This window comes from Marmota flaviventris, chromosome 20, assembly GCF_047511675.1.
Source record: "Marmota flaviventris isolate mMarFla1 chromosome 20, mMarFla1.hap1, whole genome shotgun sequence".
NCBI lineage: Eukaryota > Metazoa > Chordata > Mammalia > Rodentia > Sciuridae > Marmota > Marmota flaviventris.
Genome location: NC_092517.1, coordinates 14,537,667 through 14,562,114, shown reverse-complemented (window position 1 = coordinate 14,562,114; position 24,448 = coordinate 14,537,667). Strand labels below are relative to the sequence as shown.

The window sequence follows — 24,448 nt, the reverse complement described above, 5'->3', positions numbered from 1 at the left end:
CCTAGCATTTATGAGGTACTGACTGGGTTTGATTCTCAGCACTGCATGCAATTAAATAAATAAAAGGTCCATCAACAACTAAAAAAAAATTTAAAAAAAAAAGCTTAAAAAAAGAAGTGACTTATCCTCAGTGCCAGTTTCCTCATGTATAAAATGGGGATAATATTTAGCACCTCTTTCTCTCTCAGGGTTATCCCAAGAATTAAAAGAGGTGATGCTGGGCCTGGGGTTGTGGCTCAGTGATAGAGCACTTGCCTAGTATGTGTGGGGCACTGGGTTCAATCCTCAGCACCACACAAAAATAAATAAATAAAATAAAGATATTGTGTTCATCTACAAAAAAAAAAAAAAATTTTAAGAAAGAGGTGATGCTTATTAATTACCTAGCATAGTATCCAATATGCAGTGAATGTGCAAAGAAAATATTAGCTATTATATTAGTTCAAAAATTTCAGAATATGGGGCTGGGGTACTGGCTCAGTGGTAGAGTGCTTACCTAGCATGTGTGAGGAACTGGGTTTGGTTCTCAGCACTGCATATAAATAAATGAATAAAATAAAGGTCCATTGACATCTAAATTTTTTTTTTTTAATTTCAGAATAGTGGGCTGGGGTTGTGGCTCAGAGATAGAGTGCTTGCCTAGCATGCATGAGGCACTGGATTCCATCCTCAGCACCACATAAAAATAAAAAATAAAGACATATAACTAAACCAACTACAACTAAAAAATAAAATATAAAAATAAATAAATAAATTTCAGAATAGTGGTGCATGCCTATAATCTAGTGACTTGGGGGGCTGAGTCTGGAAGACAACGTTAAAGCCAGCCTCAGCAATTTAGGGAGGCCTTAGGCAACTTTAGCAAGATTCTGTCTCAAAAAAAAATTTTTTTTCAAAATAAATGGATCAAAGTAGAGTGATACAGAATCATCTTAAATCCAACCACTTTGGAGGTCAGAAACCTCCAAAAGATATGCGCCTTTCTCTGCTTATTTCTTTTCTCTTTTTTGAGCAGTAGAGGGGATTGAACCCAGGATCTTGCATCTTACACATGCTTAGGCAAGTATTTTACCACTTGTTTGCTTCTTCTTCTTTTTTTTGGTACTGGAGATTGAACCCCGGGGCACTTAACCACTGAGCCATATCCCCAGCCTTTTTTATTTTTTAAAAAAAGTCTTCCTAAGTTGCTCAGGGCCTTGCTAAGTTGCTGAGGCTAGTTGTGAACTCACAATCTTCCTCCTCAGCCTGCAGAGCTGCTGGGATTATAGGCATGTACCACTTGACCCAGCATTTGCTTATTTCATAAAGTGTTGAAAAATCCAAGTGATTGGAAGAATGTGTGTTAGTATGGGGATTAACCCAGCTGAAGATGTCCTTGATCCCTCCCTCTTGGGGGTGACCCCAGATCCGGAGTCCTCTAGTCTTGCTCTTCAAGACCCATGAGACTGAAGTAGAGTAAAGATCATATTTATTACTGGCAGAAGTCAGGCAGGTGGTGATAGTGCCAGGCCCTTCTTCAGTTGAAGGGGTGAAGGGCTCTTCCACCAGCGCTGATTCACTTAGTTGGCACTCCCAAGGAAGTCCAGGGCTCCAAGGCTCCAGGTGCCTCTGGCTTTCCGCAGTAGGTGACAAGCAAGCAGACTGCTAGACATTGGATATGTGGACTCCTCAGGGCTGTTCTGGAGCTGGGGTCGGGCTGGAGTTAGCAGGGGGTGGGGGTCGAGGCTGGATGTCCCTGGTACGCATATAGGACAGCAGCTGCTCCGGGATCTCAGCCAGTACATCCTTGGCCAGTCTGGCCATACTCAGTACCTGGTTGCCCGATCGGTCAACATAGTCTCGGAATGGGACAAACTGGGATAGGCACAGACAGGAAGGTGTGGGCCATGACCAGGGAAGAGGTAGTAAGGAGGTGTCATCTCTAATCTCCAGCATCTTTTTCCCCTGATCTTGGACAGATGTCTACATTCATTTTCTCCTCATCCTCTTTTTGTTTTATTTTGTTTTGTTTTCTGTACTGAGGGTTAAACCCAGAGACTTGTACATGCCAGACACATGCTATACCGCTGCGCTGCGTCCCCAGCCCTCCACCCACTTTCCTTCACCTTCTATTTGTTCTCAATCCATTCCAGTCTTGCTTCCCACAGTCCACTGAAACTGCTCTTGCTAATGTCACTGGAGCCCCATGTTGCCAAATCAGTCCAGGCAGAAACAATTTTCAGGCCATGTCTTGCCATACATTTCTTTGCCTTTCTGTTACATTTGGATATCATCCTCCTGGACACATCCCACTCCCGAGGAGGCCCAGAGAAGGGAGTTGGAGCAAGAGGGAAGCAGATATCTCAAACTCAGTGTGTTCCTAACTGAATTCTAGCTGTTTCTGCCAAATAAAGGCTAATAAAGGGAGGGAGAAGTGAAAAAGAAGAAAAAAACTATTCCCTGATGAGTCAATCCAAGATGTTTTTTTTTTTTTTTTTAGAAACATAGACCCACCCCGTCTAATTTTAAAATTACTTAAAAAAATTTTTTTTTTTTTGAGACAGGGTCTCACCAAGTTGCCTAGGCTGGCCTCAAACTTGTGAGCCTCCTGCCTCAACCTGCCTTGTAGCTGGGGGTAGCTGGGATTATAGGTGTGGGCCACAGCACTCAGTCACAGCCTCTTTTTAAAGGTCCAGAGACAAATATTTAGTTGCCCACACCACCTCTCTATTCAGTTGTCACAGATACCTCAAACTCAAGTGTGTTCCCAACTGAATTCTAGCTCTTTCTGCCAAATCTCCTCCTCCAGCTTTCCCGTTCCCAGTCAATGAGACCATTACTCAGTTGTTGGTGAGGAGAAGACTGAGAGTCGTCTTTGAAGTTACCCTCACTCTTTGTCACTATCTAATCAAATCATCAAATCTGGTGACATTTTCTTAAGATATTTTTTGAACCTGCTACTTCTCTCCATCCCCACTGCTTCCGCCCTCATTCAGATCTTTACCATCTCTGCCACTTCCAAGGCTTTCTCACTAATCAGTCTACCTGCCTTCTCTAACCCTGCCATAGTCCACCCTCCACCAGCAACCAGAGGAATCCTTTTAAAGTGCAGATAAGACTATCTCACTCCCTTATGTGAAATCCTTCAAAAGCTTTAGAACAAAGCCCCAGATCTTCACTGTGAAGGCCAAGGCCCCTTCTTATCACTTAGTGTGATCCTGCCACCCTGCTCTAAACCCCCAGGCCTAAGGACATGCTGCTTCCCTGTCTGTAAGCTTATACCTTCCTTGAGGACTCAGCTCAAGTGTCATTTCCTCACAGAAGCCTTCCCCAACTACTGTCAGATCCCCTGCTATTGGCTGTCACATGGCATTTGCTATTTTCTGAGCACTTATCACAATCTCATCAGATATTTAGCTATGTAGTTATTACCAGCTGCCTCCACTAGAGGGCAGGTACCTTGGGGATCTCCTGCACCAGGGATCCACCAAGGTGACAGCAACCTTCCAGCTTCTGGAAAAGAATGTGTTCAGAGGAGCTGTGTTACATGCCAGTAATCCCAGCAACTCAGGAAGCTGCGGCAGGATCACAAGTTCAAGGCCAGCCTCAGCCTCAGCAATTTACTGAGACACTCAGCAACTTAGGAAGATCTTGTCTCAAAAAAAAAAGGCTGGGGATGTACTCCAGGGGTATTATGCCCCTGGGTTCAATCCCCAGTTCCAAAAAAAAAAAAAAAAAAGTTCAATGAATGAGAAAGGAAGGTGATTAAGAAAGCGGTAACTTCCTAAACTTCCTGCTTAGCCTTTCCTTCCCACTGTGCCTGTCAGCTCTACCATCTCTCCATGGTTACCTGGACAATGTCCCGCTCTGCATAGCGTCCCCTGGAGGACACACGCACATCATCGCCATCCAACTCTTCCATTGCTGCAGAAACAATACTGTAAGCTGATTGGCCTCTTCAACCCCACCCCTTCAAAATCATCATGCGAAAGTCCTACAAATATTAGACGCTATTTGGAGTTGTTATTTTTAAAATTTTTTTCTTTTTTTTTTCAGTTATTGATAGACCTTTTATCCATTTATATGTGGTGCAAAGAATCGAACTCAGTGCCTCATGCATGCGAGGTAAGCGCTCCACCACTGAACTACAATCTCAGCCCTAGAGTTATTATTATTATTATTAAAAAAAAATTTAAGTTGCCAATGGACCTTTATTTTTTATTTATTTGTTTATATATGGTTCTGAGAATCAAATCCAGTGCCTCACACATGCCAGGCAGGCACTCTACCATTGAGCTACAACCCCAGCCCTATTACTACTACTACTACTCCTGCTACCACTACTACAGCTATTACTGTGCCTTCCCACACATCCAATCCTCCCCAGAGCAGCAGGGGAAAAATATTGGTATTGGCATCTCCAAACTCAGTTATGAAGAGAAAATGAAGTTGAGCAGGTTTGTGACTCAACCAAGGTCTCACCAGGTCATTCACCCTGTCTTGTGAATCAGGTCAGTGCCTAGACCCATCCCATCACCCCAGTTCTTAGTCCCACTAATGGACAACCCCCGTCTTACCCTCAAACATGGCTGGTCCCACACCCACAATAATGATAGACATGGGCAGCGAGGAGGCCTGTAGGGAGAGAGGGGAATTGTTGGAGTGAGCAGCCATAATAAGGGAGGTGACTGTTGGGAGATAATTCTCCCCATACATCTTATGAGTAGAGGCTCTGATTCTCTTTGTTCCAGACTATTTTTTTTTTAATATTTATTTTTTAGTTTTCGGCAGACACAACATCTTTGTTTGTATGTGGTGCTGAGGATCGAACCCGGGCCGCACTCATGCCAGACGAGCGCACTACCGCTTGAGCCACATCCCCAGCCCTGTTCCAGACTATTTTTGAAGGATGTGTATATGTCAAGTGGCCCTGAAAGATACACTGTCTCTTCTATCCAGTATAATTTGAAAAAGGTCTCCCACTGGAACACAGGGCAGCATGCCTCCTGCCCATTATAAAAGATTCATGTTCCCTAAATTCTAATAATGCAACCTGCAGTGATTCCAAGTATCATCTGGCCATCTTCACATCATCCTACTGGAACTGGGACTTAGAGAATCAGCATGAAGGCTGTTACTCCAGCTACTGCTTTTGCTGGGAATAACAAAGTTTCATGGATGCTGTATCTTCTGCCAGCATCCATGAAACTGACAGGTATAACTTGTTATATTACAAGGAGGATAGAAATCTCAACTCCATCACAGTGTTGGCAGTGACCCCTCCCTGCCAAGCCTTCCTCCAGACTCACACTGACGATGGCCTCTTTGGTCTGTGTCATGTCAGAGATGACCCCATCAGTGATGATGAGCAGAACGTAGTACTGGGAACCATCAGAGATCTTGGCTGCAGCCCTGCATGAGAGACCAAGATCAGAATTCAGCTGAAAGTCAGAGAGGCCAAGGGGACACTCCAGCCCCATAGTTTCCACAGCCAAAGTGTGAACAGTGGGCAAGAATAGGGGCTTTTGAAGCCTGTGTTCTTTTCCCTGACCTGGCTGCCTGCCCCTGACTGACACTTCCCCATTAATATTTACTAAGTACTTACTATGGCAGGAAATATAGAAACATAAGAAGGGAAAGAGCAAATCCTCCTGTCAGCCCACTGGAGGGAACAGACAGACATTGATCCAGAGACTACACAAAGAGGTGTAAAATCACCATGTGACTGGGCTCAGTGGCACATGCTTATAATCCTAGCAACTCAGGAGGCTGTGGCAGGAGGATCACAGGCTTAAGCCTCAGTAACTTAGCAAGGTCCTGAGGAACTTAGCAAGACCCGGTCTCAAAATAAAAAATAAAAGGAGGTGGGGATGTAGCTCAGTGGTAAAGCACCTCTGGGTTCAATCCCTAGTACCAAAAAAATAAAATAAAAATCACCACTGTGATGAGTGCTTTGATGATGGGGATGCTGCTCAGACAGTACATAGCAGGGGATCCTGACAGGGTCCAGGAGGCCAGCAAAGGCTTCTTTAAGGCAGTGATGTTTAAAGATGGAGGTGAGGACTGGGGTGGATCCCTTGCCTAGCACTTGTGAGGCACTGGGTTCTATCCTCAGCACCACATAAAAAATAAATAAATAAAGATACTGTGTCCATATACAACCAAACAAAATATTTTAAAAAATAGATGGAGGTGAGGCTAAGTGAAGGGTGGGACCATTCCAGGCAGAAAGAGCACAGCATGGACCAGCAGCTCTGTGGTGGGACTGTAGGAAGTTCACCCTGTCTGAAGGACAGGAAATTAGGGTGACAGAGTAGACTGTGTGGCTGTGGGGACCTAGGGGTCAGACCACATATCACACCAGGCTTCATCAACCTCTGGGAAGATTTATTTTTTCTTTTTTGGAGTACTGAGGATGGAACCCAGGGTCTCATGCATGCTAGGTAAGCTCTCCGCCATTGAGCAAAACCTCCTGCCCTATTTTAATTAATTTTTTTAAACATTGAGACAAGGTCTTGCTAAGTTGGAAAAGATGACATTAAACTTAAAGTTCTCCTGTCTCAGTTTCTTGAGCAGCTAGGATTATAGTCCTGAGCCATGACATGTGGATCTCTGGGAAGACTTTGATATTCATATAAGACCAGGAGTGAAGGCTGAAAGCTTCTCTTTCCTGCTCTCATCCGCTCCCTCTCTCTCCTCCTCCCCTGCTGACTCCATCCATTCCCTATAGTCTGACAGCTGTTTGGAATGCTCCTTTTCCTTCTCTCACACATCATCTTTGAATTCAGGAGTTTTCCATCTGAAGAGGATTTCAGAAAGCATGAGTCCAGTCCCCTTATTTTACATATAAGAAAAAAAGGAGGGGCTGGGGATGTGGCTCAAGTGGTAGCGCGCTCGCCTAGCATGCATGAGGCACTGGGTTCGATTCTCAGCACCACATAAAAATAAATAAAGATATTGTGTCCATCTAAAACTAAAAAATAAATATAAAAGAAAAAAAGGAGACTGAGATTGAGGGAAAGCACACCCTGGCCTCTCGACTTCCTTTCTTGGATTAGAAAGGATAGATCTGTGCCATTTAGATCAATGAAGTTATCTGGATGCAGTGGCCCACACCTGTAACCCCAATGATTGGGGTGGCTGAGGCAGGAGGATTGCAGGTTCCAGGCCAGTCTCAACCACTTAGGGAGATCCTGTCTCAAAATACAAAATTAAAAGGACTGAGGATGTAGCTCAGTGGTAAAGTGTCCCCTGGGTTCAGTCCCTAGTACCCAAAATAAGGAATTAACTAATTGCAAATTAATTCATTAATGAAATTAAATAGGATTCATAACTCAGTTTCTTGGTCACCCTAGCCATTCAAGTGTTCAATATCCATATGTGACTGGTGACTACCATATAAGATAGCACGGCTATAGACCGTTTTCATCACAGCTAAAGTTCTTTTGGGCCTGATCTCAAGAAGTCAGGACAGGCATGACAAGCAGAGTGCAGAATTACATAGCTCCAGCTCAGTTTGTCCAAGGCCCCAGGTGGACACTTGCACCACTGAGATGAACTGAAGTTAGGGCTTGGAGGATGTGTCGGGTGACCTAGGACTTCAAAAATGAATAGGGTGATGGCAGGGAGGGAAAAGTGTTCCAGAAAGAAAGGATGTCAAGTGCAAAGACACCGCATATTCTAGGAGTACATGAAGAACCACAGAGGAGTGATGAAGCTGGCACCCAGGACAAGGGTCCTCTCATGAAGGGATCTGTTTGTTTTTGTGGCCTGGAGATAAAACCCAGGGCCTATAATCCCAGTGACTTGGGAGACTGAGGCAGAAGGATCTCAAGTTCAGGCCAAACTTAGCAATTCTCTATTTCAAAATCAAATTTTAAGAGGGCTGTGGGTGCTGGAGTTGTAGCTCAGTGGTAGAGTGCTTACCAAGCATGTATGAGGCAATGGGTTCCATCTTCAGCACCGCATGAAAGTAAATAAATAAAATAAAGGTATTGTGTCCATCTACAACTAAACAAAATATACTAAAAAAATAGAGTGCTCCTGGATTAAATTCCCAGTACATAAAAAGGGTGTCCACCTTGCAGACTGGCAGTAAAGATTAATTTATTATTTTTCTATGGTACTGGAGGTTAAATCCAGGAGCGCTCTACCACTTTGCTATATTCTCAGCCCTTATTGTTTTAAATTTTAAAAATTTTGAGGCAGGGTCTTGCTAAATTGCTGAAGCTGGCCTTGAACTTGCCATTTTCCTGCCTCAGCCTCAGCCTCCCAAGCCACTGGGATTACAAACATGTGCTTCCATGCCGGCTGTTATTCCTCGTTTTAGATTTATTTATTTATTTTTGAACTAGGGATAGAACCCAGGACCTCATCCATGCTAGGCAGGCATTCTACCACTGAGCTATATCCCCAGCCCTTATTCCTATTTTTATTTTATTTTATTTACTATTACTATTTTTTGGTGGCGGGAATTGAACCTAGGGGCACTATACCACTGAGCCACATCCCCAGCCCTTTTCATTTTATATTTTGAGACAGGGTCTTACTAAGTTGTTTAGGTCCTTGCCAAGTTACTGAGGCTGCCCTTGAATTTGTGATCCTCCTGCCTCAGTCTCCCAAATCACTGGGATTACAAATTTGAGCCACTGCTTCCACCTTTATTCCTATTTTTAAAATGAGAAAACTATATTCAGCAATATTAAGTAGCATCCCCAATGGGTGATGAAGCTGAAGTCCAAGCCTATTCTTGACCAACTGAACTAGAGCCCGACCTCTGGATGCCATCACTCTCCATTTCTGGCTTACTCCCTGGAGGGTGGGAGATCCACTCTACAGTCAGATCAGCGCTCCCTGATGTGCCCCTGTGCTTCTCACCTGGCATTCCTTCCACCAGGACTACCTGCTCCTCTTCTCTCGTAATGTTCGGCTCTCCCTCTAGACTCAGCTGAGCAGTCCCCTCTGTTCCTCCTCCTGTTCCTCTCTCCTCTAGGGTATAGCCACAGCCACCAAGATTGACTGCCTGCTCCTCTAAGAGGGTTCCCGAACCCCAGAGGGCACCAAGGAGCTCCTCCATCCTGCTTGGTTTGGTGGATAAAGCTAGATAACTAGAAGTGAACTTAAAACACCTTTAAAAGAAATTACAGCTAACATGCAATGTGAGAAGAACAGCAAATTTGCATGAATTTTAAAAATTAAACACAGAGACTTCAAAGAGATTCTCAGCCTGGCTGCTTTGGGTTGTGGCCCCAGATTTTCCCAGGGGGATATAGTCTCTTGCCTTTGCTGACAGGTGACTTGCTAGAAAAGTCTGGGAAGCTCTGGCCTACAGAAGGTAATGATTTATTTATATTTCTATCTCCTGCAACAAGGCAGGGACTCCCAAGGGCAGGGACTAGGTCTGATTCATCTATGAATCTCCAGTGCCTCAGCAGAGAGCTGAGCACCCTGCAGGTGGCCTCTGCATAGTAATAATGATAATAATAGCAACAGCAACAGCTGACATTTACAGTACTTATGATGTGACAGGTACTGTTCAAGGTGTTTGACATGTATGTGTTAATCAGTCCTCAAGTAGCCCTGCCATGAAGATATTATTATTCTCATTTTGAGGAGATAGGCACAGAGAGATTAGGTATTGAACCCACAGGTGCTCTATCACTGAGCCACATCTCCAGCCCTTTTTATTTTATTTTGAGACAGGATCTTGCTAAATTGCTGAGCTTAGCCTTAAACTTGCAATCCTCTTGAGTCACTGGGATTACAGGCATGTGCCATTGCACTTGTCTGCTCTGTATATTTTTATCCTGAAAACTTGGAGAGTTTTAAATGTACCATTAACTAAGCACTTACTATGGGCTAGACCACCTCTTACATGGTTATCTAATTATTTTTTAAAAAATTGTTTTTGTAATTGTAGATGGACAGAATTTGTTTATTTTTATGTGGTGCTAAGGACTGAACCCAGGGCCTCACACATACTAGGTAAGCACTCTGCCACCCAGCTACAGCCCCAACCTTAATGATTTTGTTGTTGTTGTTATTACCTAACCTCTCAATAACCTATACTGCTTAGCATGGTGGTGCACGCCTATAATCACAGCTACTCAGGAGGCTGAAGCAGGAGGATTACAAGTTCAAGGCCAGCTTTGGCAACTACATAGCAAGACTGTGTCTCAAAATAAAAAATAAAAAGGAGGCTGAGGCAGGAGGATCGTGAGTTCAAAGCCAGCCCCAGCAAAAGTGAGGCCCTAAGCAACTCAGTGAGACCCTGTCTCTAAATAAAATACAAAATAGGGCTGGGGATGTGGCTCAGTGGTCGAGTGCCCCTGGGTTCAATCCCTGATACTGCCCCCACCAAAAAAAAGAAAAGAAAAAAAGGGCTCAGTGGTATAGTGCCCCTTGGTTCATTCCCTAATATCAAAAAGAAAGAAGCCACTACTGAGATCCATTATAACACCACTTCATAGAAATGAAATGGGAGCTGAAGAAAAAAAGTGGGGTGGGGTGGAGAAAGGGAGGAAGGAAGGAAGAAAGAAAGGGAGGTACTTAAAAAGGCTAAGCTGCTTATGCTCCTGTGGTTAGTGAGAGGTGGAGCAAGGATCTCACACCAGTGCGTCCACCAGGGTAGGCAGAGTCTCCTTCCTTACGTAAAGTCAAGACCGACTCAAGGTCGGGGTCCTCATTCCCACAGACAAAGTTGGAGTAAGTTTATTGACACCTTCTCTATCCCACAATAAGTTATTAAGTAACCTTATTGTCCCAAGGCCTGTCCCTACACTGAAACTTTCTCCTAATCTGTAAAACCCAGTTCACCTTAGAGTGAACTTGGGGAGGCAGTCCCCCGTCTGGGCCCCATCGCTGACCCTAGCCCCCGCCAGTTCCCTTACCTGGCCACCTGATTGATGACAGGAGCAAAGTAGGTGGGCCCATAGAGCTGCACAGTGCGCAGGCTCTGGAAATAGCTCTCCAGCACGCCCTCGATGCCCGCACAGTTGGGGTCCTCATCATTGTTATTCTGCCAAAGAAGATGTCCTGCCAAACTGAGCCCAACCAGGATACACCCAGGAGTGCTCTGATCCCAGCTTACCCCTTCCTTTTGCCACCAGTTCCTTTCATGCACCCCTCCAAACCCAGCCCTGCCCTCCCTCCCTGCTCTGCCACCCTCTCACAGCTCCCTGCTCCTCTGAAGTCCCTCACCCTTCAAAGAAATGTACATAGAAGAAATTTGTCAACTTGTGTGGGCCAAACACCAGGGCACGCGGTGTAGTCTGTGACCCATACCATACCAGGGGGAACTGGTGAGAGATCCGTCCCTCTGGGGGCAGCTTGGCCCCAAAGCCATAGGCCGGGAAGAGCTTGTCACTGTCATAGTCCTGGATGATCTCTCCCACTGCCTTGAGGGCCATGGCATAGGCGCTGAGCTGGTAGGGACTCATGTAGTGCAGGGAGGTAGGCTGCAGGGGATTCCCTGTAGGGACACAGGAGCCCCAGCCTCATGGTCACCTGGATCATTCACCTGTTCACCTGCTTATCCTTGTATGTATCCATCCGTCTATCCATTTATCCACCCTCTACCCCGTACTCCCTCATTATTATTATTAGATATCAGAGATTTAACCCACTGAGCCACATCCCCAGCCCTTTTTATTTTTTTATTTCAAGACAGGGTCTTGCTGAGTTGTTTAGGACCTTGCTAAATTGTTGAGGCTAGTCTTGAACTTGTAATCCTCCTGCCTCAGCCTCCAGAATCCACTGGAATTACAGGCCTGCACCACCTTGCCCAACTGAGTGGGTAAATTCCTATCCTCAGGTTGGAAGCGAGCCCAATCCCTCAGGATTCCCCTAAAATCCTCCCATCCCTCTTTCCCCCATCCATGCCTCACCATTGGAAGCCGTGAAGTCAATAGCCACTGTGAAGTTGAGCTGGGTCCTGTTGCGGAAGTTCAGGGATAGAGTAGTGAGGGACTAACAGCTATGACACTAGCAATTCTGAGACGTTATTATACATACAGCTCACCTGTGGCTCGTGTTCAATGCAGATACTGACCAGGCAGTCTGGGTGGAGGTGACAAACTCCCTAGGCATGCTATTAGTGCAACTATGGACCCCACTTTGGGTAGAAGAATTGAATGCTTTTCTTCCTTTCCCATCGTACCTCATATTATTTTATCCAGCCACTTATCACTTATCTAGCCCCTTGTCATTTATCTGTGACAAGTGTAGTACATGTAATCTAATTTAACCCTTACTATAGCCCCAAAGTAGTGATTAAACTTTCCATTTTACATAGGAGGAGAGTGAGGTTCAGAGAAGCAAAGTACATTTCCAGGTCTGCCTAGTTCCTCTGAGTGGAGCAAAATGTCCCCTGTAGTCTATGTAGCTTTTCCCTCTCTTGAACCTCTGCTTCTTCTCTAGCCATCATTCCCTGCTCCCCATTCCCCCTCCAGGTGCTGGGGATTAAAACCAGAGCCTTGTGCATGCCAAACACATGCTCCATCCTGAATCCCTAGCCATAACTTTTATAGAAAGGCATTTGGTTACTGGGGCCACCAGTGGTGAGCCTTAATCTGGCAGCCATCCATAGGGGGCGTGGGAAATAAGGACAAAAGACAACCCTATGAAGAGAAGTCAGAGGGACCACACTTTGCACTTTACTTAACAGTCAAGTTAGCATGCTGAGTAGTTTACAGTCTCATTGGGCCCTGACCATTTAAAGATAGGAAAACCCACTACGGGGCTTTCAGCCTACAGCTGGTCTATGACTCACCCTCCCTTGATGTAATCGACAAAAGTGAATTCAGAGTCCACAGAGAAGGAGAGCAGCGTCACCTGTGGGATAGAAGACGCGGCCCTGCCACTCTGGAAAGGGCAGTTGGGGCAGCAGAAGGGAGAGAAGCTTCATAAAGCTTTGGAGAGAGGTTCCTGCTGGGAGGCACATGATTCTACTCCTGCCCCCACCCTGTCCCCCATCTTCCCCCACTTTTTTTTTGGTACTGAGGACTGAACACTGAGTATATTTCTAGTCCATTTCATTTTTATTTTGAGACAGAGTTTCACTAAGTTGCAAGGTTCCCACTCAGTTGCCCAGGCTGGCTTTGAACTTGGGATCCTCCTGCCTCAGTCTCCCTGGTTGCTGGGAATACAGGTGTGCCCTACCACATCCAGCTTATCTCCCACCCCCTTCTGTAAGAAAAAAAAGGGGAAGCTGTCAGAAACATATTTGGATTTCCAAAAATATATTGAATTTGGAAACTTAATTTAAGGTGTTTTTTTAATTTACTTTGCAAAAGTATAAAAATTGAAAAAATTTTCCTGGATGAGAGAAAAAAACAAACTTAAGTGGAGCCACCTTGTACCCACCATTACTATATCCAAGTGATCTGTTCCCACTGCCTCCCCCTGCTCCTAATGTTTGTCACTGGGACAGAGACAGAAGGACCCGAGGGGGGCTGAAACTCTAGGGAGCACTCACTGTTCCCGAGTTGACATATTTCTTCTTCTTACATTTTTTCCGAGGGTTGAGTACCTAGGTGGAGGAAAGTAAGAGTGACAGTGGAAATGGGCATGGAGGGAGCTCTAGGCCGAGCACACCGGGGCAGAGGCCCAGGTCACCCTGCACAGCCTGATTCTCACCTCATATACCGTGAACTGGTTCTGGGCCTTGCTCAGCTCCCGGTAGCTCGTGGTGAACTCACCAATGAAATCATGGCTGTAAAGAGGCCAGAGGTGGGTCAGCAGCCACTGCGCTGGTCTGAAGCCAGGCCTGAACTCTGCCAGTTATTCCCCCTATTCTAAGCTCCTACTTGGACAGCAAGGCTGTAGGGGTAGGGCCAGGCGGGGAAGAAAAAGGAGGAGACAGCACCAGAGAGACAACTGAGGGGTCAGCTGTACCAAGACCCTGGCATCTATTCATCACCCTTCCTGGCTCCCAAGGCTGCTTTGGGGTTCCTGGCAAATGTACCACATATAATTAGGGAACTGCTCTGATTAAGTACAGGAGCAAGGGACACATGGAGCTGTCCTACCTTCCATCTCGGTCCCAATCATACACATCAATCTTCACTGTTCTGAAATGCATAAGGTAAACACAGGCAGGATGTATAGGTTAAATCCCAGAGACAAACCTGGTCACTTAACCATACACTAGTCACCTCAACCCAGCCGTGTTCATTTTTCTCTTTTTTTTAATATTAATTTTTTTAGTTTTAGGTTGACACAATATTTTTATTTTATATTTATGTGGTGCCGAGGATCGAACCCAGTGCCTCATGCACACTAAGCAAGCGCTCTACCACTGAGCCACAATCCCAGCCCCAATGTGTTCATTTTTCAATCTTCTGCCCATCTTTCCCTCCTGAGTCCACGCGGACACCAAACCACCACTAATTACATCATGACTACTTGTGCTACGAGAACCACTGTTAGTATTCTTTCCCCATTGATGGGTCTTGCTGTATTCCAGGTTCTCAGCACTTTCACAGATTGTCTTATTTAATTGAACAACCATTCTGCATAAAATAATTATTCACACTTTTGGATAAGGAAATGGAGATATGAAAAAAAGAGTCGCTTAGCTAAGACCTCATGGTAGTGACTGAACTGATATTTAAACACAGACATCCTCCTTCCAAAGACTTAGTTCTTAATTGCCATGCTTAAGTCATCACATGTCTGTCAATGTATCAGTCCATCCAATCATCTAGCCACCCACCTAGCCATTCATTTGCCTGTCTTTTTGACAATCCAATTGCCTCTTACTCCATCTCTTTATCCACCTAACTATACAGCCATCCATTGACTCCCTGTTACACAAAACACCCACCTGTCTGTCCATTCACCCACCCAACCAAACACCCAACCACGTAACATCTGTCCGTTTGATTATCCATTCATTTGCATAACCATCCAACTATGTATCTCTATCTGTGTGCCCATCCACCCTTCCACCTTCCCACCTACCCACTTATCTTCACATTACCCATTCATTAGTTTGGTAAGCCTACTACTTTACACCCACCACCGACTAACTCATCCATTAATCTACCCATTCATCCGTTTACCATTCATTCATCTGTCCAACCCTCAATCCACCTGTCACTCCATTTATCCTTTTCTATTACACGTGTTTTTTCACTCATCCATCTGTCACTAATAATCCACAGATTCTCATATGCCCATCTATCACCCATCTATCAGCTCATCCATTTGATCACCCATCCATTATCTGTCCATCCACAAGTCTACCCATCAGTCCCATTGTCCATTCACCCATTCATTCACCTTCCCATCCACCATTCACCAGGTGATCTACCTATCTGACCATCCATTCATGTATCTGCTCATGCATCATTTCTTCATGTGCTCTTTCATTCACCCATTCCAATGCCCTGGGGCCCAGGAACCTCACTGTTATATCCTGGTCCCTTTGGTCCCCACTCATGTTGAAGCAGACCTGTCATAGTCTCCGTTGCACAGGGCCCGCACGGGGATGCTGAAGGGCTGCCACACAGGATTCAGCGTGTTCTTCACAACCTCCGTCTTGTGGCAGATGGTGAACCTGGAGGAAAGCAGGAGTACTAGATCCTGCCCTAGGGGTAACACCGAGTCCAGAGATGGGCCCAGCACTTTCAGAGATTCCTGAGAGTCCCACTTGTCAAGCATGTGCCCCACACCTTGCCTAAGACCTGTGAGAGCTGTGACTCACGTGCCATCTTCATTGCTCCTGTAGAACACAAGAAAGGGGTCTGATTTCCCAAAGAAGTCCTTCTTGTCCAGCTTGTTTGCACACAACTGCATGGTGGCAATGTCCTAGGGATGGATAAAGTTGGGCTGTTGAGACCCAGCCTTCAGACAGTCCGCTCAAGAGACTAACGGTAGAGAAGGGAGCTCCTGCATCTAACATGTGGCCCCTACTGACCCGACAATTGCTAAGCTCCTCTGCAGTCAGCAGTATGGTCCCACACTTCTTGCCCGGTACACCCCTGGAAGCAGAAAAAGCCTCTTAGTGAGAGGACTGAGGGTAGATGACAAAGACTGGGGCAGCCATTCGAGAGTTAAATGGGCCAGGGGACTCCATCTGCCATTTACTGACAGTCCCCTAAATGTGTCTCCTCCTGTCCTGGATGATCTTGTGGGAGAAGACCTGACTTTGACTCAGGAAGGATCTAGCTTAACCAAGGGGGACAACTCATAAGAATAGTGTACAAAAGACATGGAAGTTAGAGTAAGTGGACTCAGGGTGGATTTTGTGACTTTCAAGCTGTGTGACCCTTGACGAGTTACTTCCCATTTCTGGTCCTTAATTTTCTCCTCTATGAAATGAGAATCATGACCACCTGTAATAGGCTATGAAGATATATGAGTAAGCAAATGGAAGGAAAAGCAATTTGTAAACATTATAGACAGGAAGTGGTTGTGTTCTTTCAAGCAGAACCTGGAACCTATTGTGTCCCAGGTGCTCTGGGACAGCTCTGCTAGATTCTGCCCTCAGCTTTCAGCAGGACATGGAATGTCATAGTAGAGGATGACCAGTTCTGAGTATAACAATTCTGAATGAGGAAGAGGACTTTCTATCTAGAACCAGGGATAAAAGTTTGGTTTATTAGGTCAAAGTGGCTTTGTTTTCTGAAGACAATGAAGAGTGAGATTTAAAAAGATGAGGGGAAACCGGATATAGTGATGTATGCCTATAATCCCAGCAATTTGGGAGGCTGAGGCAGGAGGATCACGAATTTGAGGCTAGCCTGGGCAACTTAGCAAGACGCTTTTTTTTTTTTTTTTTTTTTTTTTTTTGGTACTGGGGATTGAACTCAGGGACACTCAACCACTGAGCCATATCCCCAACCCTTTTTTGTATTTTATTTAAAGACCACCTGTAATAGGCTATGAAGATATATGAGTATCTGGGTCCTTAATTTTCTCCTCTATGAAATGAGAATCACAGCAGCTTGGGAGGCTGAGACAGGAAAATCACGAATTTAAAGCCTGCCTCAGCAAAATCGAGGCTCTAAGGTTTCAGTTGCTTAGAGTCTCGCTTTTGCTGGCTTTAAATTCATGATTTTCCTGTCTCAGCCTCACAAGCTGCTGGGATTACAGATGTGCACCACCATGCCCAGCAAGACCTTGTCTTAATATGAAAAATAAAAAAGGATAGGGACATAGCTCAGTGGTAAAGCACCCCTGGATTCAATTCCCAGTACGAAAAAAGGGGGGGGTCACTGGGACCAGGTGCAGTAGCACCAGTAATCCCAGCAACATAAAAGGCCTCTGAGGCAGGAGAGCTGCAAATTCAAGGCCAGCCTGGGCAATGTGGGGAGACATTCTGTAATTTAGCAAGCCCTGTATCAAAATAAAAAGGGTTGGAGTTATAGCTCAGTGGCAAAGTACTCCTGGGTTCAATACCCAGTACCTATCCCTCCAAAAACACATACACACACAAAGACAAGGGAAGCCTTGTCCTCTTCTGACCCCAGGAGGGACATTTCCATATGTTTACAGGGTACATACAGAAATGCATATTCCCCACTTGTCTTGGTTTCCCAAGCAGAAAGGGATCTTGTTGATATGGGCCAGTGATCCCTGACACCCAAAGTGTGGAGAAAGAAAGCTGGGTCAGGAGGTTCAAGCCCTATCTCTAACTTGCTTGTAAGATTTTCCCCATCTTTCAGATGAGAGTGTCAAGCGGTTTCTTTGACTTCATCGGCTTCTGGTTCTTCCCTCACCTTGATATACTTATTTGGCAGAATCCAGCTGACTGCCTAACCCACACTGCACCCGTGTAACTGAACATGGCCAGAGGAAAACACACCATCATGCTAGTTTTTTTTTTTAATTGAACCCAAGGCATAGCACATGCTAGGCAAGTATTTTACCACTGAGCTACACCCCCTATCCCAAATGTGTGTGTTTAATACTTACTTTGTTTGTTTTGGACTAGGAATTGAACCCAGGGGCACTTTACCACTAAGCTACATGCCTAGCCCTTTTTATTTTGAGACATGGTCTCACTAAGTTGCAGAGGGCCTTGCTAAATTGCTGAGGCTGTCCTCAAGCTTGCAATCCTCCTGCCTTGGCCTCCCAAGTCTCTGGAATTACACAGTCCCTGGCCCCAGCCCAAGTTGGTCTCATTTTTAAATGTAAGATCATGCACCACAAGAAGACCCTTAAGGGCTGGGGGTTTAGCTTAGTGGCAGAGCACTTGCTGAGCTTGTACCAGGCCCTAGGTCCTACTCCCAAGCCCCCCCACACACAAAAAAAAAAAAAAACCCACAAAGAAGAAGGTTCTTAATGCTGCCTGATAGTCATACTACATGTCCCCAAGCCTTCTATGTGGATGGAAGTTTCTCTTTTTTCCTCAAACCTCTGTAGCCTCCTCCACCATCCTCACTCTTAGCTGGTGACCTTGTTTCCTACTCACTGACAAAACTGAAGCAACCAGAAGAGAAAGTCCACCCACCACCACACCTCCCCTGCCACCAGTGTCTTCACCCACACAACTGTGCCTTCCCACGGTTGCTATAAATGCACGGTGCTTATGCCTCTTTATCCCCCTGCCGTATACTTTATCCCATACCATCTTGTCTGCACAGGGACATCGCTCCAGCAAGTCTGCCCTCTTTTTATTTTATTTTATTTCGAGACAGGGTCTTGCTAAGTTACTGAGGCTGGCCTTGAGGTTGGGATCCTCCTGCCTCAGCCTCCTGAGTTGCTGGGATTACAGGCTGTGCCATTGTGCCCGGCTCTCCTTTCTTTTATTGCATCGACTTTTCAGTATCTGTTGGTTCATTCCCATCAACATAAAGTGTGATTTTTCTCATGTTAAAAAATGTCAAACCTATTCTAGACCTCACTTCCTGCTCCAGCCACCTCTTCTTTTCTCTCCTTTCAGAAAGAAAAGAAAAAGGCCTTCACTCCTAGTTCCTTCTTCCATTCTCTTCTAAACCTTTCTAATTTCCACCTCCCCTTCAAAACTAGCTTGTCAGGCTGGCGTGGTTTCTCACATCATCCTGTAATACCAGTTATTCCAGAGGCTGAAGAAGGAGGATGGCAAGTTTGAGGCCAGCCTGGGAACTCAGCAAGACCCTGTCTCAAAATAAAAAAATAAAAAAGGCTTAGAATGTAGCTCAGTGGTAGAGTGCCCAGGGTTCAATCCCTGGTACTAAAACAAAACCAACCAACCCCCACCCCCCCAAAAAAAAAATCCCAAAATGTTCACCAGTGTCACCCGTGATCTCCATATTGCTAAATACAGCAGCCAATTCCCAATCCTCATTTTATTGACTGGTAGCAGCATTTGGCAGGTTTGGTCACTCTCCCCTCCTTTTTTTGTTTCTTCCTTGTGCAATATTGAACCCAGAGCCTCAAGCATGCTAAGTGCGTGCTCTGCCCTTGAGCAATTATACCCCCATCACCCTTCTTAAAAAAAAAAAAATTACAACTCAAAAAAAAAAAAATTAAAGGGGCTGTGGCTGTGGCTCAGTGATAGCACACGTGCTTGGCATGTGTGAGGCACTGGGTTTGATTCTCAGCACCACATATAAATAAATGAAATAAAAGTCTATAAACAATTTTTAAAAATTACCAGTTTCATTGCAACATGGCTATTTTTGTGAGGGCGGGAAGTATGATATTTTTTTAAAAAAAAATTTATACTTGTAGATGGACAGAATGCCTTTATTTTATTTGTTTACTTTTATGTGGTGCTGCTGATCAAACACAGTGCCTCACGCATGCTAGGCAAGCACTTTGCTGATGAGCTATATAGCCCCAGCCCAGGGAAGTATGATCTTAAAACAATATTCCATTTAAGGCTGTTTATACAGAAATTACTCTCATAACTGATTATCCAAAATATCTTTAGAGCTGCAAGACTCACATGGTAAACCTCAAACTTTTACACTCATTCAGTAGTGTATGCTCAGAGGAAAACAAAAAGGCATTAATAACAGCTATTTCTTGGGCTGGGGTTGTAGCTCACTGGCAGAGTGCTTGCCTAACATCTGCGGAGGCACAGGGTTCAGTCCTTAACAACACATAAAAATAAAGGTATTGTGTCCTTCTACAACTACCAATATTTAAAAAACAAATAACAGCTATTTCTTTTAAGAAGATATTCAGGTAACAGGTACCAAGTCTTATGGCCTTAAAAGAACATCTAAGACTCACGTGACATATTTGACACCTCTCCTCCATTTCTAATAGAACTTATGAAATTTAACATGGCAGACTAAATTCCTGATTGAATCCCTCCCCCCAGCTGGTTCCTCCCCTTGCAACCATCTCAACTGGTGGCATAACCCATCTTTCCTGGTGTTCAGGTTAAAGGCCTTGGTCTCATCCTAATTCCTCTTTTCCTCTCATATCCATATTCAATCCGTCAGGAATCTGTTGGCTCCATCTTCAAATCACACCCAGAACCTGACCACCTGTCTCTTCCTCCACTGCTACCACCCTGGATTACTATGACAGCCTTCTGATTGGCTCCCTACTTTGACTTCTGTCCACCCCAAGTTCCTTCTTAACCTGGCAGTGGGGTCACCCTTTGAAAGCATGGTCAGAGCATGTTCCACTGCTCAGAATCCTCCAGTAACCTCCTCTCACAGTACAAGTCCCTGCAGTGGCTGGCAGGCCCATCAGTGACTCTCCAACCCCAGCTCCTCCTGCCACCTCCTTCCTCAGCTCTAGCTACTCTTTTCCCTGCCCTTCTTTGGTGTTTTTGGTACTGGAGATTGAACCCAAGGGCAATTTACTACTAGCCACCTTCCAAGCCCTTTTTATGTTTATTTATTTTATCTTTTAAATAATTTAACCTTTATTTATTTGCTTTTATATGGTGCTGAGGATCAAACCCAGTGCCTCATCCATGCTAGGCAAGTGCTCTATCACTGCGCTATAGCCCCAGTGGGTTGTATTTTTTATTTTGAGACAGGGTCTTGCTAAATGGTGATGTGGCTGAGGCTGGTCTTGAACTTGCAGTCCTCCTACTCCTGGACTGCTGGGATTACAGGGGTGCACCACCTCAGCCGGGTTCCCGCTGTTCTTTGAATTCTAGGCTTTTCTCTGCTGACTCCCTCACCTCCACCAAGTTGTGGCTCCAAAGTTACTAGTCTGTGAGGCCTTCTTGACCACCCTACTGAATACTGCACCTCCCATCTACCCCACATTGCCATTCCCCCTTACTCCACTCTACTCTGCCTCCCCTCATATGTAATTTACTTACTCATGTCTATTTTGTACTGTTTCCTATGCCTTACCCCCAACTAGAGCATAATGTTCCTGTTTTTTGTTCATCATTGCAACTCTGGCCCCTTGAACAGTGGCTGACAGAGTACGTGCCCAGTAGAACTGGTGGAATGGGGGATCCCTGGAGCCTGGAATAGTGTGGTATTCAAAACAGGCTAATAACATCATGAATGTAATGGAGATGCTGAGGATTTTATTTAGTCAGAGGAAACTTCCCAGTGCAGAGAGGCTTGGAAGTGAATCTTAAAAGTTGAATCAAGACCTGGGCATGGAGATGCTCGGCTGTAATCCTCCCAGCTCAGAAGGCTGAGACAGGAGGATCACAAGTTCAAAGCCAGCATCAGCAACTTAGCAAAGGCCCTAAGCACTTACTGAGACCCTGTCAGTAAGTGAAATATAAAAAATGCTGGGGATGTGGCACAGTGGTTAAGCACCCTGGATTCAATCCCCCAGTACCAAAAACAAACAAACAAACAAACAAAAAAACATTTAAAAAAAAAGTTGAGGGGCTGGGATTGTGGCTCAGGGGTAGAGTGCTCGCCTAGCACGGTCGGGGCCTGTGTTCGATCCTCAGCACCACATAAAAATAAAGGTATTGTGTTGTGTCCATCTACACCCCCCCCCAAAAAAATATATATATATATAAAAAGTTGAATCAGGTTTAGAAAAAGAGTGACAGTGACAGGATGTCAGGCTTGAGACTGATGCAGGCACAGCTCTAGAGATGAGGCTTTCTCAGGGGCCTGATAGGAGCTGGTGAAAGCTCCCGTTAGGGGCAATCCCAGTCTCCACTGATTATCAATTAGCAGTGTCCTGGGGAGGGAAATTTGATGGTGCCCGGTCCTCCCCTGCATCCCTTCCCATTCAGCTCACGTGAGGGGTCGCTCTACGCGGCTGCCCTGGCCTCCGATCACTTCTCCTAGAGCCAGGAACGCTTGTCCCAGGAAATCCTGTGCCAAGACACCAGAGTCAGCAAGAAGGGGAAGGGGCCCAGCCCAGTCCTGGGGATGCAGCTGCACTTGACCAGGGTAGTTCTGAGGCGGTGAAGGCCACCGCCCTGCGTGTGCTTTAATGGACCGTGGAGGGAAGAGGTCTGCAGACCAGGTGTGCTTCTTGGTCAGTAACGGGTCCCAGCCCGTTCTCCACAATACCATCCCATCCCCTTGTCCTGCTCTCTCCAGCCTCACCTTCTGCAGGTCCCAGCGCGGCCGAGAAGGAAGAGAAGCAGTGAGTAAGGGGTGTGAGCAGGAAACCCAGGCAGGAGCAGGAGAGTGCAGGAAGAGTAGATTAGGGGCCTCAAGAGGGTAGGTAGGTCGAGGGGTAGGAGAAGTTGAATACATCTGAGTGCCTTTTTGCGCCCTGCCAGCCCACGAGGGGACGCTCGCTTACCGGTTTGGAGATGTTGGTTTTGGAATCGACGTTGTACCTGGGGGAAAAGCGGAACTGGCGTGGGGTGGGCTGGGAGGGAGAGAGGCCAGAAAGGGATCTTGTTGGCTAATATTGGGTGGAGGGAGGGGAAGCCTGGGATCGGAATTCAACTTGGATCTTGGTGGGGGGGGGGCGCTGCTGGGAGCGGAGTCATATGGTAGGGGGCCACCGCCGAGGTGGAGCTAAATTACTGGTTGGGATAGTGGGCAGGGCCGAGTTTGTAGAGTGAGTGAGACTGGATCTGGCCTGGGGGCGAGCTAAGATTAGAGTGGAGCAGTTCAAAGTGGGACCCAGCGCGGCCTGGGGGAGGAGCCAGGCCCGGAGGCGAGGCGGGGGCAGGACCAGCCAGAATTGCAGGCGGATCCAGGTCGGGAGGCGGGTCAAGCCAGAATTCTGGGCGGGGCCTCACACATCGAAGCGCAGATTTTGCTTTTCTTCAAAGAAATAGTCGAGGACGAATTTGCGCACGAAGTCTGGATTCAGCGTGTTGTCAATCACCTCGGTCCGTCCGAACTGGGCGGGGGTACAGAGGATCAGCGCGGGCTGCGCCGGGGGACGAGAGGCTCTGGGCTGAAAGGGGGCTGTTGGACTCACCTCCCGCCACTCCTGGCTGGCCCGAGTCTGGGTGTAAAGCACCACCACTGCGGGTGGGGGCGGAAGATGGAAGGACATCAGGTCGGCCCGCACCCCTCCCACCCCTCCCACCCCTCCGCTGCCCCCATCTGCCCCCTGGGTCACGCCCGGATCCCAAGTTTCCCCTCCTGGTCCTGGAGCCTTACTGGGGTCGGACTTGGAGAAGGTGTCGAGGTCTAGCAGATTCCTACAGAAAAGCGACAGACAGACCGACAGAGGGTGAATCATTCTGAAGCCCACCGCCTGGACACTGCCCCGAGTCGGGCATCCGGAGGAGGCATGGGGCTCCAGTCGCACCCACCACCTCCGTTACTACCCCTCAGTGTGTTGCGGGGATGGGGGTGGGGTGGGGGTCGTCAGCGCTGTCAGCACTCTGGACAGCACCAGAAACCTCTGCCCAGGAACCAAACCTCTGCGAACTAGACGCATACGTGCCCACATTGTCTCCAAGAACCCAGAAAAGGGGATTCACCCCAAAACTTTGTCCTCCTAGGGCCCAGCTCCTATCGGATCCCAACGACCCACCCGTTGAGCCAGTCAGTAGACTGAGCCCTCTTGTGGGGTGGGGTTGCCCAAGGAGAGCCCTCCTCGATCCTGCTAGCGACTCCCATCTTCAGCCGTGATCCTATAGTCCCCTTGCCTTTCCCCCCAGAGTCTAGCCTCTATTTGCGCTGAGACCCGCAGCAGCTTGGGGCTGGGGCAGTGCCAGTGCCTAAGCCTCCCCAGCGCGGCCCGCTCACCGGCAGGACACGGTAATTTCAATCTTGGTGGCTGGGACGCTGCGCTCGGTGGCTCCTCCGAGAGACATGGCCGGTCTTGTGGCCGGAGCCGCGGGAGGCTGTAAGACCCCAGCCGCCGGGGCTAGGGGCGGCGGCGGCAGCGGCGAGGCCGGCCCATGTGCCGCCGCAGCGGCGGCGACGGCGGCGACTGTACTCCTTTCAGCACTGCGTGCTCTCCCGCCGCTTGCTCCCTGACAGTGGCCGCCGGCAGCAGTGGCTCCAGATGGCAGCACAGCCCCGCCCGGCCCTGCGGGCGGCCCCCGCCCCATTGGAGCAGACGGGAGCTGGCCGGGAAAATTACCTAGACCCCACTTGCAATCTACACCTTAGGAGATTTGCCTCTCCAGGACGCTGAAACCCAAGCCCCCGGAACTGTCCGTGGTTCT

At 46.8% G+C, this 24,448-nt stretch overlaps 1 protein-coding gene and 1 long non-coding RNA gene across 3 annotated transcripts in view; one reads left to right on the top strand and one right to left on the bottom strand.

The window, feature by feature from the left end:
• Window positions 1-24,448, top strand: part of LOC114089856 (uncharacterized) — a 29,825-nt gene that overhangs the window by 2,434 nt on the left and 2,943 nt on the right. The gene's annotated exons all lie outside the window — the stretch shown is intronic.
• Cpne9 (copine family member 9) lies at window positions 1,452-24,126 on the bottom strand. 2 transcript variants are annotated; one of them, XM_027931810.3, is made up of 21 exons: window positions 24,024-24,126; window positions 23,430-23,470; window positions 23,245-23,291; window positions 23,060-23,163; window positions 22,612-22,648; window positions 22,410-22,412; window positions 22,096-22,172; window positions 15,899-15,962; window positions 15,686-15,789; window positions 15,434-15,538; window positions 14,007-14,048; window positions 13,615-13,690; window positions 13,454-13,507; window positions 12,749-12,810; window positions 11,865-11,911; window positions 11,268-11,449; window positions 10,869-10,996; window positions 5,289-5,391; window positions 4,557-4,614; window positions 3,830-3,903; window positions 1,452-1,854 (listed from the first exon to the last, which is right to left on the bottom strand). In XM_027931810.3, the coding sequence occupies exons 1-21, from the start codon at window positions 24,089-24,091 to the stop codon at window positions 1,669-1,671; spliced, it is 1,662 nt and encodes a 553-aa protein (XP_027787611.1). In that variant the 5' UTR covers window positions 24,092-24,126; the 3' UTR covers window positions 1,452-1,668. The 2 variants fall into 2 exon arrangements, with proteins under 2 accessions (XP_027787611.1, XP_027787609.1); XM_027931808.3 differs by lacking the exons at window positions 23,060-23,163; window positions 23,245-23,291; window positions 23,430-23,470; window positions 24,024-24,126 and having other exon boundaries at window positions 22,096-22,675.

Bases quoted from the DNA above. Each gene is read 5' to 3' on its own strand.
- Cpne9 (XM_027931808.3), bottom strand. From the start codon at position 22,562: ATGTATTCAACTTCTCCTACCCCTCGACCTACCTACCCTCTTGAGGCC. The intron at 15,539-15,685 runs GTGAGTCACAGC...GCTTTCCTCCAG, and splicing joins AGGAGCAATGAAGATGGCAC to GTTCACCATCTGCCACAAGA. The intron at 10,997-11,267 runs GTATGGTATGGG...CTTCTTTGGCAG, and splicing joins TCTCTCACCAGTTCCCCCTG to AATAACAATGATGAGGACCC.